The 17,390-nt window shown below is 44.4% G+C and overlaps 2 protein-coding genes, 1 long non-coding RNA gene and 5 other non-coding genes across 8 annotated transcripts; 1 reads left to right on the forward strand and 7 right to left on the reverse strand.

Annotated features, from left to right (window-relative positions):
* Positions 1–220: 220 nt before the first annotated feature.
* Positions 221–7,293, reverse strand: RPL4 (ribosomal protein L4). Its single transcript, XM_051796912.1, has 10 exons — positions 7,176–7,293; positions 5,213–5,384; positions 3,166–3,272; positions 2,727–2,865; positions 1,959–2,083; positions 1,607–1,736; positions 1,062–1,218; positions 868–951; positions 523–643; positions 221–445 (listed from the first exon to the last, which is right to left on the reverse strand). The coding sequence occupies exons 1-10, from the start codon at positions 7,176–7,178 to the stop codon at positions 290–292; spliced, it is 1,194 nt and encodes a 397-aa protein (XP_051652872.1). The 5' UTR covers positions 7,179–7,293; the 3' UTR covers positions 221–289.
* On the reverse strand, positions 1,498–1,568 carry LOC127475437 (small nucleolar RNA SNORD18). Its single transcript, XR_007906222.1, has one exon. It is a non-coding gene; the product is annotated as a small nucleolar RNA SNORD18 (small nucleolar RNA).
* Positions 2,291–2,361, reverse strand: LOC127475435 (small nucleolar RNA SNORD18). Its single transcript, XR_007906220.1, has one exon. It is a non-coding gene; the product is annotated as a small nucleolar RNA SNORD18 (small nucleolar RNA).
* On the reverse strand, positions 2,928–3,027 carry LOC127475438 (small nucleolar RNA SNORD16). The gene has a single exon (XR_007906223.1). It is a non-coding gene; the product is annotated as a small nucleolar RNA SNORD16 (small nucleolar RNA).
* LOC127475436 (small nucleolar RNA SNORD18) lies at positions 3,348–3,417 on the reverse strand. Its single transcript, XR_007906221.1, has one exon. It is a non-coding gene; the product is annotated as a small nucleolar RNA SNORD18 (small nucleolar RNA).
* On the reverse strand, positions 5,452–6,634 carry LOC127475288 (uncharacterized). The gene is made up of 2 exons (XR_007906163.1): positions 5,878–6,634; positions 5,452–5,707 (listed from the first exon to the last, which is right to left on the reverse strand). It is a non-coding gene; the product is annotated as an uncharacterized LOC127475288 (long non-coding RNA).
* Positions 5,455–5,554, reverse strand: LOC127475432 (small nucleolar RNA SNORD16). Its single transcript, XR_007906217.1, has one exon. It is a non-coding gene; the product is annotated as a small nucleolar RNA SNORD16 (small nucleolar RNA).
* Positions 6,641–17,131, forward strand: ZWILCH (zwilch kinetochore protein). The gene is given in 20 exon segments (XM_051796881.1): positions 6,641–7,264; positions 7,266–7,537; positions 7,540–7,594; positions 8,033–8,084; positions 8,757–8,852; positions 8,968–9,086; positions 9,756–9,949; positions 10,416–10,495; positions 10,784–10,939; positions 11,132–11,203; positions 11,525–11,618; positions 12,002–12,057; positions 12,734–12,836; positions 13,411–13,490; positions 13,688–13,844; positions 14,402–14,430; positions 14,855–14,991; positions 15,255–15,350; positions 15,427–15,545; positions 16,159–17,131. Coding segments are annotated over 20 exon segments (2,322 nt in total). The 5' UTR covers positions 6,641–7,001; the 3' UTR covers positions 16,251–17,131.
* The last annotated feature ends 259 nt before the right edge of the window (positions 17,132–17,390 follow it).

Below are 17,390 nucleotides of genomic sequence, written 5' to 3' on the forward strand. Positions count from 1 at the left end.
CCCCCTGACGTCACTGCCCGCCCCAGTGACGTCACGAACGTTACGTCACGGCGCCAATCACATCCCTGCGGGCGGTGCCGCCACCGCGCGGCCGCTGCTGGTCACGGCACCGCGCGGGTGGAACCCGGACCGGGCCCAGCCCGACCGGCCCTCTCCTTTTTCACTCTTCCTTGAAGAGTTTCCTTTTCAGCTCTTGCTCAGACACCCACAACCGACACCATTTTCTCTGTTCCAACTGCATTTATTAGTTGCACAGCCCCTGCAGGGCCCCAGGGCAGCCCCGCCGTGCTCACGCTTCAGCCTTGGCCTTGCCCGCGGGCTTGGCCGCCTTCGGCCTCTTGGCTGCAGGCTCTGCCTTGGCTGCAGGCTCTGCCTTGGGCGCAGGCGGGGCCTTGGCTGCCAGCTTGGCCTTGGCCTTGGCTTTCTTCTCCTCCTTGAGTTTGTGCTGAAAAGGACAGGGAGATGATCAGTGTGACACCCGAAGCACCAACCCAGGTGTGCCAGTCCCACTGCCCCACTCACGTTCTGGGTGTGCCGCAGGATGGTGTTGCGGCGCATGGTCTTGGCGTAGGGGTTCAACTTGATCATAATCCTCAGGTTCTTCAGCGGGTTCTTCTTCAGGACCCTGCGGTGAATCTTCTTCCTGAAAAGCACAGACACGTAGTGTCACCTCATTTTGCAATGGCAGCTCTGATAAATTCTCCCTGAAATTTGGGCAGCTTAAATTCCTGATGTTTACACCCAGAAATTAAGAAATCCCAGCCCTGTGACAGCCCAGCACAGAGATTTCTGATCCCATAACAAGACCTCACGTTTAGCAATGACTAGAGAAACCACACATGACATTCATTACACAGAACCACTTACTTTGGAGCACGCAGTGCCTTCTGGATTTCTTGGCTTCTCATGATTCTTCCGATATCTGTATTGGTCATCTTGTGCATTGGCAGGCTGGGAAACAAACATTCCCAGTGTGAGTGGATGATAAAATCACTGAGAACAGGCACTCGGGAAGCAGTGCCAGTGTCCCTTTTCCCCCCACACCCCTGGGCTGCACTCACTTGTAGTCGCTCTTGAGCGTGGCCGTCTTGCGCCAGGTGCCGTACAGGTCGTCGAGCTTGCGGAACGCGCTCTCCGTCCAGATGCAGAACCGCCCCACGTGGCCCCCCGGAGCGAGTCGCAGCAGGTTCAGCTTGTTCACGTTCAGGAGAGTAATTCCTGTTCAGAACCAGGCAGAGAAATAAATCCCTTTAATTTGTAATTAAATCAAGGGTGCACAAACGTTGCGGCTTTTTGGCTTTGACATTACAGAGCCACACACACCTACGTGTGAAAATCTATTATTCAGTCAACAGGAATCACTCTTTTTCCAGATACAAACTTATTTTCAACTGCCCCAAACCCAGTTTAGGGTTGGGAACAGCTGTGACATTTGTCACAAACACCCTCAACATCACCAGAACAGGTTGTTACAAAGAGCATTATCAGCCACTGCCGTGGGTCAGAACTTCCACACAATCACGTGGTTCAGAAACACGGACCAATGAAGTGGAATCTCATCATTCCAGGCAGTCTCCTGCCAGAGGAGCAGCTGTGTCCCAGTTACCTGGGATGTTCCGGAAGGCCCTGATGATGCCGTTGTCCTCGTTGTAGATGATGCAGGGCCCCCTGCGCTGGATGCGCCGGCGGTTCCTCATCTTGCCCTTCCCAGCCCTCATGCGCTGGGAGGCATAAACCTGGGAAAGGGGGAAGCCTGTGAGCATCCCAACAGCCCAAATCCCACCAGGCACCCCCCACCCCCCAAACCACTTCAGTCAGAACGTCACCATCATCACTGTGGATCTGCAACACGGACCAGTGAGGAGTTCATCACTCTTTGGGCTCAAAACACACCACTATTGGAATTCCCTCTGTAGGGCTGAATCACCTGCTCTTGGAAACACACCTTACCAACTCACCTTTTTGATATCATTCCAAGCTTTAAGCTTCTTAAGGAGCAGAACAGCTTCCTTGGTTTTCTTGTAACCCTCCACTTTGTCCTCAACAACGAGAGGAAGTTCTGGAATCTCCTCAATGCGGTGACCTAACAAGAGATTATGTTACAACTGATCTTGGCTGGACCCATGTGTGACAGCTACTGCCTTCTGTATTCACCAATGGTACAACATGATAAACTGGAAATTAAATTTTTCATTCAGCACTGGTCTGGTGGGCTGGAACAGAAGGAGTTTCATTCACAGAGTGACAACACTGTGATCCCCCCAAAGTCAGAGATGCTCAACTCCAGGCACCAATCAGAACTTCCACACAATCATGTGTTTCAGAAACACGGACCAATGAAGTGGAATCTCATCATTTCAGCAAAACAGATCTTGATTATTATTAAGAGAAATTTATTCCTTGTATATTAATGTACTTGATTCTGACCTAAGACGTTTAACATACTCATTTTTAAGCTTGATGCTCCACGTGGAGCTGCAACTTGGCACTGCTGTTCAATGAAATGAATGAAGTAATATTCAGGCACAGTAACCACAGCAGTGAAGTTCCAGTGGAGTCTCAAGGTCTGTCTCACACAGGACTTGCTGTACCTGAGTATTAAGCAAACCTTTGCTTCCATGCACAGAAAGCCAACGGCATCGCCGTGTGGTGCAAAATTCCTTTGGAGTCATCCCACAGTACCCAACACTGGCTCAAGCAAACATTCCCAGAGACAGAATTCCCACCTTTGGACATGACCAGAGCTGGCAGGGCAGATGCAGCCAGGGCAGAGCAGATGGCATACCGCTTCTGCGTGATGTTCACTCTGCGGTGCCAGCGCCGCCAGGTCTTGGTGGGAGCGAACATGCGGCCGCCTCGGCACATCTGAGGTGGAGTTAAGAACAACCCTTTGGAATGTTCTCTTCCCAAAGTGACTCTTTAGTGCTTGCTCAGCGTTAGTGGGTCGTCAGCCACCCGTGCCAGGTCACTGACAGCAGGCAACTGTCCCTGAGCACAGAGTAAGACGCAAATTACGACATCATGGCAAGACAGGACACGTCACGTGGTTCCAAAGACACAGAGGGAACCCCTGGAGGACTCCAGTTCACTTTTAGATACTCAGGAATAACTTTTCAGCTGGCTGAGCTCAGTGCCCCTGCTGGAAGCACAGCCATGGAAGGATACATTCCCAAAGGCCCCCTGGCCGGAGCGGTGAGTGCCACCCCCTCGAACGCGAGGGATCCGAGCGACGGCCCGGCCGGTCCCCCAGGACTCAGCACTGGTCTGGTGACCTGCAACAGAGACAGGGGCATTCAGAGTGACAACAGGGACCCTCCCAAAGTCAGGGAGCTGCTCAGCTCCAGGCACCAATCAGAACTTCCACACATCATGTGTTTCAGAAACACGGACCAATGAAGTGGAATCTCATCATTTCAGCAGAACAACCTTGACCAGATAAGCTTTTTCTCAGCATATTAATATACCTGCTGCTGACCTAACATGTTAACACACTCATTTTTAAGCTTGATCCTCCATTTGGAGCTTTAACTTGGCACTGCTGCTCCTGGTGGGTTAAAATGCTTATGTGAAACCTCAGAAATAAAGGTTAAAAATGCACATTCCCAGCACAGCTTTCCTGGGAAGCAGAAATCACCTGCACCTACAAGCTGCTGAAACAACTCTTAACAAATGCCCACTTGCAGAGGATTTTTGCTGGCAGAAGCCTCAGGTAAGTCTCAGGTGGTTACTATGGAGCAGGGATTCTTGTGAAGTAAGGTATCATGCAGGTACCCCCGAAATGCCAGGCAGTGGAAGGATTTCAGGAAAATTTATTCCAAAATTGAGAACACCAGATTTAACAAAGGAAATCTTAATGGTGCTTTGAACACCAGGCCTGAGAAAGACCTACCCCTCTGCTCCTCCTTGGGCTTTATCATCACACAATTTAAAATCAGAATAATAATGTTAATAATCAGAACAGCCACGGTGCTTTCTATGCAGAATCCCACTAAAAGTGCTTCTCTAGTTCCAACTCCCAGTTGTTAGACACCAGATCAGTTATTACTGGGTCAGAACCAGAACAGATAAAACCAAGGGCACGTGTTTGCCTCATGCCACAGCCCTGCCACTGGACTGGTGAGAGCTGCTCTACAAGGCTATGGTGGTAGTTACATGATCTGTCTCTCCCTTTCTCCTCTCTTCTTGTTCCTTCTGCTTGTCTTTCTTTGCTCCTTTCTTGATGCTTAGGGTGGTTTGGAGCTGGAGGGACTGGATCTCGATTTAAGTGTTGTGGAAGTGGTTGGAATTTGCCTCAAGTGTTGTGGATTTACTGGATTTTGCCTTAAATGTTGTGGTTTAACAGTATATGCTAAATCAGTATCATAGAACATTTGTGGGGTGTCCTCTTGAACTTGGGCCAAGTCCCCTTACTTGCTCCCCTAAATTAATAAAGAAATCCCTTGGGAACAAGCCCGTGGCTGCTTCTCTTGATGCCATCTCAAGGTATTAATGAACCCAAATTTATATATCACGGTCTTAAGCTGTGCTAGGAGAAGTTTAGGTTGGATATTAGGAAGAAATTTTTTACAGAGAGGGTGATCAGCCATTGGAATGGGCTGCCCAGGGAGGGGGTGAGTCCCCATCCCTGGAGGTGTTTAAGATGAGACTGGATGTGACATCAGTGCCATGGGCTGGGAACTTACTTCAGTAAACAGTTGGAGGTTGGGGGGGGAGTGAATTAGAGGAAATCCTTTTCCCTGAACACTCCCATGAGAGAAAGACTGCTTACCTATCAGCCTAAGGGCTCCTCCTGGACTGAATTAAGGGAGAGGCTTAGAAGGATGATAGACGTGTGCAATATTGTGTATATATATATATATATATATAGTTGCTTTTAGCTTGTACAGTATTTAATTTGTGTAGAATAAATGTATGTATCTTCCCTTCCCTATCCCCCTACAGAGGTGTGTCTGCCTGAAAGTTTCTCTTTGGTGCTGAGGTACAATTGTGGGAAGGGGTGGGGGAAGGCTGGAGACTGGATTTTTACTTTTTGTGGTGGTTCAAACCACCACGGGTTGGACCAAGGGTTGGACTCGATCTCGGAGGTCTTTTCCAACCCGGTCAATTCTATGATTAAAGTCAAGCTCCCGGCCAAGCCAGTGAGGCAGCAGCTCCTGGGGCTGGAGGTATCCCTGGCACACCCTGGGGGTGCCCTGGGGGTGCCCAGGCGTACCTGCGAGCTCGCTGACGGCGTAGGGCTGCCGGTTGTTCTTGCGCAGGTTGGTGTGCACGAAGTTGACGACGTCGGGGCGGATCGGGGCCTTGAACACGGCGGGAAGGGACACGTTCTTCCCCGAGGCCTCCCCCTTCTCCGAGTACACCGAGATCAGCGGCCGAGCACAAGCCTGGGGAGGAGGAACTCTTAGCACAGGGACAGGGAATTCCTCAATGCCTGGCTTGCCAAGCCCTCGGTATTGCTCAGAACTTGGGAGTCGTCACCCGGCAGCGCCAGCGCACCGACAGCAGGCAACTGTCACTGAGCACTGGGTAGGACGCAAATTACGTCATCACAGCAATACTGCCCCTCCACAGGGGAGTGGGAAACTCCACAGCACGACCCACAGCCAGAAACTACAGCCAAGGATTCAAATTTCATAGATTTCCAAGGAATTTGGGCAGAATTGCTCCAGCACTCAACCTCTGTGCTCTTTGATAAACACCTTCTGAACTACTGCCCACTTGCTGTTAAAAAGCCCATGGAAAACCCACATGTGGCTATTTAGATATTTTTTTATTAATATTAGCATTACTTAGGTTTTAAATTTCACTGATTTCCAAGGAATTTAGGCAGAATTACTCTAGGATTGAATCTCTGCACTCTTCTAAACTAATACCCACCTGCTGTTAAAAAGCCCATGGAAAACCCACCTGTGTTTGCTTAGATATTTACTTATATAATTTATTTATTAATATTAGCATTATTTAGGTCTCAAATTTTATAGATTTACAAGGAATCTGGGCAGAATTACTGTAGGATTGAATCTCTGGGCTCTCTTGTAAACAATTTCTAAACTATTTCCCACTTGCTGTTAAAAAGCCCATGGAAAACCCACCTGTGTTTATTTAAAGAAATACTTATTTAGATAATTAATTAGCATTATTTATATTATGTTTAACAGCTCAAATGCTGTAACCAACGTCTCCAACACAATTCAGACACTCACAATGACTGCAGACCATCAAACGGGCAGAATGAGTTTTTTGTGAAGTCTGGGCTCCCTGAAAAATTCCTGGTGTTTAAAAGTTTGCAAGGTGAAGATTTAAACTGTCCTCTGCATCAGCTGCCTGAAAAAGAGGCTGAAAGGATGCCTCAAAATAGCCTGCCAGTGTGAACAGCATCCTTTAAAAAAGAATCTTTTAGCATTAGACTGTACTGATTGTTAATTAATCTTGTGGCAACAGTACAGGCAAAGCATATTCCTTCCCTTTCCCATCCAAAATTCGTTTTAGAGGCATTAAAAATACTAAAACCCTCAAAATTAACGAGCTCATGGCAATGTCTGTGCCTGTGACACTGGTCACTAGCAGCCTCTGGCCCTGCTGAGGGGGAAGAGATCCCAACACAAGCACCAAACTTGACGTGAGGGAACCAGAGCACAACCTGAACTGTTATTGGCAGGAAAAGTTGTTCATCTGCAAACTGGTTCCAGACCAAGGCCTCCTAAAGCCTGTTTTGCAATAAAATAAGTTAAAAAAAAAAAAAAGAAAAGAAAGTTAAGAAACCACAAATAGGGCGTTTAGAGAAACCGTTCTTTTTCACTCTACGTGGACCCAAACGCTCCCGTGGGGCTTGTTTTGCTTTAGACTAATACGTGAGGTAAATAAAAGGCCCTGCCAGGCGGCGATATGGGCCCAAACCCCGCTCTGCCCTAAGAAGGGGGGACTTTGGGCCACCAAGCCGAGCTCTGGCCCAGCCCGTCCCGGTCCCTCCCGGGCCCCATGCGGCCGCTGACAGGCCCAAAATGGCGGCCGCGCTCCCCACGCCGCCAGCGCGGCCCGAGCGCTGCCCGCGGCGCAGCCCTGCCCGCCAGGCCCCGCTCCCCCAGCCCAGCCCAGCCCCGCCCCGCTGCCCGCCCGGCTCCCCCCGGGCCCCCTCACTCCCCGTTCCCGGCTCCCCCGTCCCGGCGCTCCCTCACCATGGCGGCGGTGCCGGAGCTGCTCGTGACCGTCTGCGCCGCGCCCCGCCCGGAAAAGGAAGGACGCCTCACCCCGCCTTAGTTATGACCAATGTCCCTCCGCGCCGCGCGCGCCGCTTCTGCCGCGCCGGCCGGTCGAATCCCGACCCAGCCCCAACCTCAACCGGGCTCCCGTCCAGCCCCCGCTCTCTCCGGCCGCGCCTCGTCTCCTGGTGCCCGCCCGCGCCCTTCGGCCGCCTCTGTCCTTCTCGGTCCCTTCCCAAAGCCGGGGATTCTTTTCCGGCGGAGGGATCCGGGGCGGTGCCTCACCCTCCCCTCACAGCGCCCCCGTAGCTCCGGCGCGCGGGACGTTCGGTTGTGGCGGCGATGGCGGAGCGGCGGCGAGGGGCGGCGAATGCGCTGGGCGAGCTACTGCGGCGGTGAGCAACGGGCTGTTCCCGGGGCTATTCCCGGGGCTGGGCGGGCTCCTGCAACGGGGGGGACCGGGGCTCTTCCCGGCGGTATTCCCGAGCTGGCCGGGCTCCTGCGACGGTGGGACCTGGGGTCATTCCCGGGGCTGGGCGGGCTTCTCCTCAAGTGGGTACCGGGGCTGTTCCCGGCGATATTCCCGGAGCTATTTCCAGACTGTGCGGGCTCCTGTTCCCGTGGGGATCGGGGCTATTCCAGGGGCTGTTCCCGGGGTTGTGTGGGCTCCTGCTCCCGTGGGGTCGGGGTCGTTCCCGGGGGTCTCCGCGCTGAGGGATCTGTGGCCCCGGCGGAGGCGCCGGTTGTGGCGGTGTTTAATGTGTGTGGGTAACTTGCTGTTTAGTTAGGAATGGTGAGGGAAAAAGGTCACGTACGTCAATGTTTTCTTTCAGAATATGTGAAGAGGGAAGGGAGGGTGTCCCTGAACGTCCATATCTCTACGAGGTAAAATCACAGAATAGTTATTTTAATGGTTGTATTAATCTTGGGATTTTTGTAAGTTTGATAATAGTTCAAAAATAAAATCAGGTGGTTATTTAAATATATAGTAATATAAAAAAAACCAGATTAGATATAAAGAATCAAGCAATGCTTCTCTGCATGGGAAAGCTTAAGTAAAAATTGATATTCCTTTATTCTTGAGAAAGAATTGTTTGTTGATTTTTTTATTTTAATGTCTCCAAACAGTGTTTAGAGCTCTCGTGAGACAGTCAAAGAAGCAACTGATTGATATTTCATGTTACTTTAAAAGAGTATTCTCCATCTCAAGGCTATCTGGTGACAGCAGTTGATAATTCAGTGTTCCCTCATAGTTCAGATTCTCTGAAGTTTTGTTCGTAGAACCAAATTTTAGTCTCTCCTGGAATCAGCTGGTTGGAATTTAGATTTTCTGATTGGCTGAAAGTTGTTGCATTTTCACAGTCGATTTGATTCCACCCATGGCATGCAGTACCTGTGTTCTCCTCAGGTAAAATAGCCTGGGATTCTTGAATGGATGCAATAGGGTTGGAAAACAGGCTGTGGAGTTAGTTAATTTTGCAATTTCTGGTATAAAAAATTACTGGAAGGCAGCATTTCTGTGTAGTATATTAAGAAGTTTTAATTATTATTTTCCAGACTGATGTGGAGATCTGTTTGGTTGGTGGCAGTTGCAAAAGTCCTGTCGAAAGATTTTGGAATGGGAGCAGCACAATGTATATTTTGCAGAAGGCAGTAAGTTTGTGTGCCAGTTGTTGATTTTTTTTAATGTAATCCAGGCTTTTGAATTCCCATCAAATATTTTCACACACTTTGCAGTTTTTGATCTACCTACACTTTTCTCTTAAAGACACACCATGAAGAAGGTGACTCCATGGAAGAATCAAAACCAGAGGAAGCTCTTTTTCCCTCTGAGCTTTTGCCAAAGGAGAGTCCTGGACCAGCAGCTCTTTCTGTGGGAAGAGCAAAGTAAGTCTCAAAGGTTTCCCTGCCCTATTGATGTAGTTTTCCTTTGCAGCTTTTGTCCGTCTTCCTAGTATTCAGAACCTCTGTTGTTTTCAATCCCCCAAATAAAATTGCTCGTTAGTTTGTGAGGAGATTTTACCGTTTTCCATCCTGAAAAACTGTCTCCCCTGGTTAAAAGTTTTTAACAAAGCAGCTCAAATCAAGTTACTGGAAAAGCATTTGTGAGCTGTGCCATTGGGTTCATGGGATTCACTGGGTACAGGACACCAAAAAAAGCTTGCTAAGACTTCAGTGCTTGTTTTTTTGCTAAAGGTTCTGTTAAAAAAATCTTAAAAATTGGGGTCTTTGCTGTTGTTAAAATACCAAGTCGTGGTACCAAAATGGGGTTTACCTGACTGATATATTTTAATGAGCTTAAGATGTAAAATACAATGATTTTAGATTCTTCAGTCAAAATTAATATGTTGATTATATTTTGAAGTATGATATCCTAGACTTCTTCCTTTGTGACTTTATTGTGCTACCTCTAAAAAGAGGGTTACAATCCTGCATTCTTCTTGTAAAATGATTTGAGTCTGCTAACAAAGCATGATAGAGAGGAGTCAAGTTTTAATAAGGGACAAATTTAGGATATTTGCTGGCATCTAATTTTCCTCCTGTTCCCATTTCTAGGCAGTTGGTTTCCTTATATGCAATGGTGCAAAATCCAAACGTGACCCACCTGGGAATAGGGGACCTGGTGCTTCCTCCCCTCTGGGTCAGGTGTGATGGTTCTGATCCTGAACACACCTGTTGGATTGGAGCTGAGCCTCTCAGAGCTGGAAAGAAGATCACAGGGATCACGATTTACATGGTGTCATGTGATGGTAAGGTTTTCTGTTGCACATCAAATTAAATGAGGAAGGCTCAAAAATGTGGCAATTCTGATGTGACAACGCTGTGTTTGCTCTTTCTGTGATGTTGGCTTGGGAATGCTCTGCATTCTTGGCTTTAAAAAACAAAAGGAGGTTAAAAAAAGAGAGAAGAGGTGTTTTTAACCAGTGCTGTGTGGGGAAAATAGCTTTTTAATAGAATTAATGCAGCTGTATCTGTGCAATAACAGCACATTTAAACTGCTAGTATTCAGCTTCTTACACAACCACTGACTCACACTAAACACTTCTGTGTTCACCCAAGTTCTTACCAACAGGACAAATGCAAGGAGAATCCCTGTTTTCTAAAGGATATCAGGAGTCATTCTTGACCAAATGGAGCATTTGAGAATGAATTTTAAGTGTCACATTGAGTTGTGTCAAATGGGGTTTTTTGATTCTTACGTTTTTCCTTTCCTAGGTCCTACAGCTGATAAAACCTGTTTTGCAAACCTGGAGGAGCTCAAAATGGAACATAAAAGAAGACATCATTCATCTGTGGTAGGTTTTTACGCTCTGTCATGGCTTCAGTTTCAGTTTAAAAGCTCTTATTTTGGGATTTGTGATGCTGGTTTGGAGAAACTTTATAGATTCTATATAGAAAACTCACCTTAGTATGATCCTGTAGTACAGCAGTCTGTCCTGAGGTACCATTTGTAATGCATTTGTCTGATATTAACCCTTTTTTGTGTTCTTGTGAAATGCTTTTGCAATCGTTTTGCCTGCACACAAACCCATCAATGCTGTGGCGGTTTTGTTGGTTTTATTTTTCAATCTGTTCATTCTCAGGTGACAACCAAAGGATTTGCTCAGTATGAACTGATCCAAGTTGCTGCAATGGAGGACACCATTGTAGAATCTGGAGGCAATATCTATGTTGATATTACATGGAATATTGTTGATAAGATTCTGGAGACTCCCCCACTGATTTCAGCTGCCACTCTGGTAAGTCCAGCTGGGAAAAGCAAACAAACCCAAGCTCTTTGCACATCATGAGCAGTGTAAAGGATAGAAAATAAAACACCAAAACCTGTTCATAATGTAGACTGTGAATTATGCTGACGTGCCTTTCACTAAGGACAGTTTTAGGATTGATTTCTGAAGTTTGGAACTGACTTTAACTTGTGGAACTTGCAGAACATTGCCCTGGAGTCAGGGGATCCCAGGAGTCCTGTGTACCAGGTGTATCGGGAGCTGCAGCTTCTCCTGGTAAGTACAAGGAAGAAATTCCAGTTTCAGATTCACATGGACTGATGATTTTATGTGTTAATAACTCACTTTATTTAAAACTTCCTCACCTGTTTCGAAGATAACTCTAAGCTTTTATTTTAAAGATTAAGCTTCGAGTTCAGTTTTAGTTTTGGAATACAAAGAGGACAACTCATCCAGAAATCCTGGAAGTTTCTAAATTCCTGGTTATCTGTGCAGAGATTTATGATTCTTACAAAGTTACCTGCATTTTGAAGTGTGACTCGTGCAGAGCCTCCAGCAAGACCTGATTTGTTGTGTTGATTCTCACGCTGCCTTTAGGCTTTGGCTGAAGGTTTGAAGACAGGTGTGACTGAGTGGCCTGAGCCTCTGGAGTCTGAATCAGCTGTTGAACTGGTCCAGGAATTCCTGACTGGTAATGGCTGCTTTTTCCGTGGGGAGAGGGATTTCACATGGCACAGAAATAAAAGCAAATGCCACGTACAATTTCTAAAGCATCAGAACTAGAGTTGTTAATTTTTAAGCTATAACCTCCTGCACAGAGTAGTTAAATAGCTTAGTAAAGATCTGTCATTTTACTTTGTCCTAATATCATGTGTAAGAGTAATTATAATAAAAACATATTTTAAAAAAATATATCCTTTCAGGCTATATCCTTACCCAGTAAAACCATTTTTAAAATGAACACTTTTTTGTCTGTTAGTTGTGTGTTTTTATGATGTGCCTGGGGATTAATGAGAGTGGTTTGATGATATTTCTTTTTCATGGTGGTAAAATTTGTTTCTTTTCCTCTACCAGATTTAAAGAAGAAGCTGGATGGAGACTGTGGGTCTGGGAGCAAGGATGAAACAGAGGTTTGTGCAATTTCCTAACTATGTAAAAATAATGGGAGAAGGTCTAACAGGCAATTCTATCATTAATTTGCTTTTCTTGCCTAATTTAATGATTTTGGGTCAATATAATGGTATCAGCTGGATGTCTGTCCTATTTATTAGAAGTTTGTTATTTTAAAGCAATGGGCAATTTAACACATAAAAGTGTGTTTGGTTATATTAAGATTTTTTACCTTTCAATCTACAAGGAAAGGTTTAGGTGTATTTTCTTTCAAGAGAGAAGTAGCATTTTGTTGACAAGCTAAAAATATTTTGATTTCTGGATCAACCAAACCACTAATATTTCTTATCAGGAAAACAGGCAGTTAGTTCTGTGTTCTGAGATTTTGGATGGATTTTGGCCTCTCAGGGCACTGCTGGGTGGTACAGACAACACTTGGCTGGGGTGTAAAGTCTCTCTGACAGGAGGCTTTGCTTCCTCATCCAAGGCCAGCAGTTGTCCAGTGTGATCATTCTGGAAAGAATCAGACTCACTTTTAAATAAAAATATGCTTCCAAATTACTATGCAGTGATAGTTTCCCTGGAAAAGGGGGAAAGTTAGTGATGCACCCAGTTTTGATCCCTGGAGAAATTAAGATATGGACAGTTTTTGAATCTCAATCCCCTTTTTTACTGAAGACCAACAAACTCTTTCAGAAAATCCAATGTGACACGGCTGCAGTGGACAGTTACATCAAATCCATCTTCAGTGAGAGAGGAGACCTGGATTTTGCTGAACAATTGTGGTGCAAAATGAGAAGTGAGTATATTGTGAGGTTTTCCTTTCCCTTCTCTGTGTCTGCTGGACCACATTGCTCTGTCAGGGAAGAGGATGGACATTTCTGAGTTTCAAGGACTGATCAGCTCTTCAGAGAATTGGTGTGAACAGTCTCCAGAACAGCTCACTTTGGGGGTGTGAGGTGATGTACTTTCTTACAACATCCAGCAGCAGCTCCTGGATTTTATTTTGTTTGACTGTAAACAATTGGTAGTTCCCATCTGCTCTGAAACAGAAAAATAATTTCTATAGTTTTCGTTTTAGATCAGAAGGACAATTTCCAATGTAAATAGAGAGAATGCTGCCAAAATCCGTGTATGACAATCTGCTGCTGCCATGCTCTCAGTCATACACAGTTCAGTGCTGGCTGATCATTTTTAATTTGTAGTAACCTTTTTTAAAGCCATCATGTGACAGAGTTACCAAAAAGCAGTGCAGTCTGTCATTTCAGCTCTCATTCTTTAATTAAAGGATTTTATTCTTGTGTGTTGGCTTATTGTTACTGACTTAACAGTCCTGGACTGATAATTAAATGATTGTGTCTTTTTTTTCCCAGGTGTCAGTTCCTACCAGGAGTTGATAGACTGTTTCACACGGGTCATAAAATCCCTGGAACGTGGGGAGATCCAGCCCTGGGTGTGTATTTGTGTTTCACAATAAATCTTGACATTTTGAGTAGTAACACATATTTCCTGTCACTTCACTGCCCTCAGTTGTGTTATAGTGTTTTTAAATTACTTCCCTGTGTCACAGCTTGTTTCTGTTTCTATTGTTGTACTTCCAAACAATGTTTCTGATGTTTCACCTCACAAGGAAACTTCTTCCATGCCCAGATTCATCAGGGGAGCAGCAGCTTCCTACGGAAGTTAATCCAGCAGTCCTACCATGGGAAGGTGGAGGTGGTTTCCCTCAGTGGCATCACTCCCATCCAGATGCTCTTTGAGATTGGCTTGGATAAGATGAAGAAGGATTATGTCAGTTTTTTCATAGGTGAGCCTGAGACCTGTTACCTGATCAGGAATTCAAGAGAAAAGCTATTCCATGCAGGAATAATGAACTTTTTGGTAACCTCCATCTCTCTTCCTATCTGCTGAAGTGCAGTTTCCAGCCTCCTTAATAATTGAACTTTTCAGTTGTATTCAAAATTTTAAAAACTGGAGCTTTGTATTTTACCCTTGGTGTTACCCCCTTCATTTCTTCATTCCTGCTTTGCTCTGTCATCCTGTTTTCATTCTTTAACTTGCTTTTCTGTTTTCACTGCTTGTAAAGCTGTGTGTCCCAAGGAGGCTGGTTGTGTAAAAGTGTGGGGTGGCTTTCTTCACTGTGCAGCCTTTTTGGTAAATAAAATCGTGCCTCTTGGCCACCTGGCAGGGTTTTTTTTCTTGTTTAGAAGAACAGTCCTGTCCATAAATAACATTCTATTCCTGGTGACTTTGCACTTTTCTTCAGTAGAGTTCCCTGTCTGATTACCTAAATCTTGCTTATGTTTCATCTGATACTATGTGTTAAATTTTAATTATTTTTAATTTCTCCTGTTCATTTTACAGGTCAGGAACTTGCAACATTAACCTACTTGGTGAGATGCTTTATTTTTATTTTGAAACTCTGAAAGCAGTTTAAAGTATAAAGTAAAACAAGCTCAGCTGATGGGGAGGTGAAAGTTATGTTGTATTTATCAGCTGAGAAACTGAATTGCAGATCATGAGGTTGGAACAGCAAACTGCAGGAATGTCATTGTTTTGTTTAATATAATACATAATATATATTATATTTTCTCTCTATATTATATATAATTGGTTTGGTATCTGAGAGAAGTTGCTGTCAGGGCAGTGAACCTTCATTCACACTTTGATGGAACTTTGTTCTGAGTCTGCTGGGCCTCTCTTAAAATTTTGGCTTTTCAAAAGAAGCAGGAAGATTATTTTAGTTTACTGAGGATGTGCTGTTTGTCTGTAGAAACTCAGTGCTCAGGTAAGAGCAGAAGCTCTTTGCTCTTCCAGGATTACTTCACTTCCACATCAGTGGATCTGCAGGAACAAGTTCATCGTGTTCAAAAGCTCCACCATATGCTGGAAATAATGGTCAACTGCAGAGTCTTACTCCAGTTCAGACATGAGAACCTCTTCCCTTTGACACAGTAACTCTTGCATTTTTACTTCTTGCTCTTTAAATGACAATAAGAAATAGAATTTCTTTGACAGTTTTAAAGAAACACTTAAAAAAAAACCAGCTCTCCTTAATGGTGGTTGGGAGACTGCAGGAGGAGCAGCTGGATCTTGCTGCTAAATGTTGCTTTGGGACTAAAATTGAAAACTAAAAGATATAATGAAATGCTGGGAGTATAGCTAATTTTGCACAAGCATTTCTCCAAAGAAATTAACTGGTTGATATATACTGTAGGATTTGCATGAAGTATTACAAGGAAAACCCTCTCAACGAGAAACATGTGTTTCAGCTGCCCATCAGACCAGCTCTTGTGAAGAAATTCTACCAAGAGTAAGAGAAACCTCAGTGTTTGCAGCATTCAAATTCAGATGGGACTGAATTTTGATGGCTTTTTTTATTCTCTCAGTGAACACCCTGAGTTATGGAAGGTGGAGATAAGCAGTGGGCACGGAGCAAAGGAGGTGAAAACAGTGTGGCAAGTCAGTACTAATCCTCCTGTGGAACATGTGGCATCGAACAATTCAGGTGAGGAATGGTTGGGATGAAACAAAGTCATGAGGGGACATCCTTCAAACAAATTCAGTTTTTACACTGAGCTCAGTGGGTCTGAAGTCTTTTGTACTTACATTTACTTTTCATCCAAACAAAATGATGTTCTGCCTTTTAATAAAAGAGCGAGGTGGTATTTACAGAATTGAATATTTTTAGAAAGCACTGACTTTCTGAGTTATGTTTTTAGAGCTGAAATGACAACACAGTTCCAAATATGATTAAGTGTTACCCAGAAAATCTTGCAACTTATTTCTAAAATCTTTGCCAATGTCTCAGAATGGTTTTGAAGAGAAATTTTCCTGTTAGGATTGGTCTGGAGTCAGGGAGGAGAGCAGGTGCTAAGGGGAGAATCCATTCCTTACTGCAATCACATGTAGAACAAGTGAAAAGAAATCATTTGCTTTTTTGGGGTGAGGTTTGACAGAATGTGCTGATTTGGTAAAACTCTCCTGTCGGTGCTGATTTTTGGCACGAAGTCCTTGGGTGAGACTGAAGTTTGGGAAGCAGTTTGGAAGCTGCTCCATGAGCTGATCCTGCCATTTCCAAGAACTGTGACTAATCCCAACCTTCCCCTTTGTCCTCCCAGGTCTCTTCTCTGACTCCACAGTAAATGGGAGCCCTGAAGAAAGGCTGTATTTTATCACAGTGACCAAGTGCAGTCAGGTGCATTTCACATAAATCCAGGTTAGTCTGCAGGAAAGGTACAGTAAAGGCAAAGTTCAGTGTCTTCTGTGTCCCAACAGATCAGTTATTTAGGAACACTGATTTAAAGAACAGCTCCTCTCACTGAGTTTTTGGCTTTAATGTGCTTAAGTGGGACCTACACAGCCACAATTCATCTGTAGGCACTTCTTTTGTTTGTAAATATTGTGCATTTAAGCCTGTACAGTATAAATATTTTGAAAATATAGGGGTTTTTTGTTGGTGTTCTTATATTTACAAGCATTCAATAAAGTTTTGCACTTTGGGGTTTCATCTTTTATTTCTGTTCATTAAAAGTGCAATCAGACACTGTTCAAAGGGTCCATTATCTTAACCAACAAACCAAGCAATAATGTCATGCTTTCCTCACATCAAGTGATGCTTCATCATCCTCACAGGTTTGGAAAGCTGTTCATCCAGGGGCCTGGGATCTTCTGACAATCTGGTTTTCTTTGTCCCTGTGTTGATATTTTGGAGTGTTTATATTTGGGGGTATTCTTGGATATGCTGCCCTCTCCTCTTCAAATGATTTTTTCTTTCCTTCAATGTGAAGTGAGTTATTTTAGCAGTGTTGTCTTGTATGTTTTGCATAATTTTTGAGAAGAAAATCAGTATGATTGGCTGGGCTTAATCACTTCAATCTGTTGGGTTGGCAGTTGCAGGTGTTAGGTTGGTTAGATTGGGTATAGTCTGATTTTAAAAATTCCACAGTTTATGCTGACTAAATAATTTGAAACAGAAACATTCTGCAGAAAGAAACTTAACTATGGATAAGTAAGAATAAGCAAAACTCCAGTATTCATGCCTTTAAAAACTAAATTTCAATCATTTCTGGTTTCCCCTCAGTAAATCTTATTTCTTACCCCTTTCCTAATATTACATCTTAATAAATATCCGTTTAATATTTTGAAGAAAAGCTTTAATTTTGTATTTGAAAATTAGGTGCCTGACTCTCTTCCAGTAGCAATTACTTGGTAATTAAAAGCCTAGTGATGAACAAGACTGAAATCAGAATTTGCAAGCAGCTTTTAATTCCTTGAAATTTGTACTGTCAAGGTTGGAATCACTTTAATCTGAACTGTATTTCTGGTGAACAAATCTGTAATAGTTTCCCAA

Source organism: Manacus candei, unplaced genomic scaffold (genome assembly GCF_025592945.1).
Source record: "Manacus candei isolate 608988 ecotype Guabito, Panama unplaced genomic scaffold, ASM2559294v1 h1tg000046l, whole genome shotgun sequence".
NCBI lineage: Eukaryota > Metazoa > Chordata > Aves > Passeriformes > Pipridae > Manacus > Manacus candei.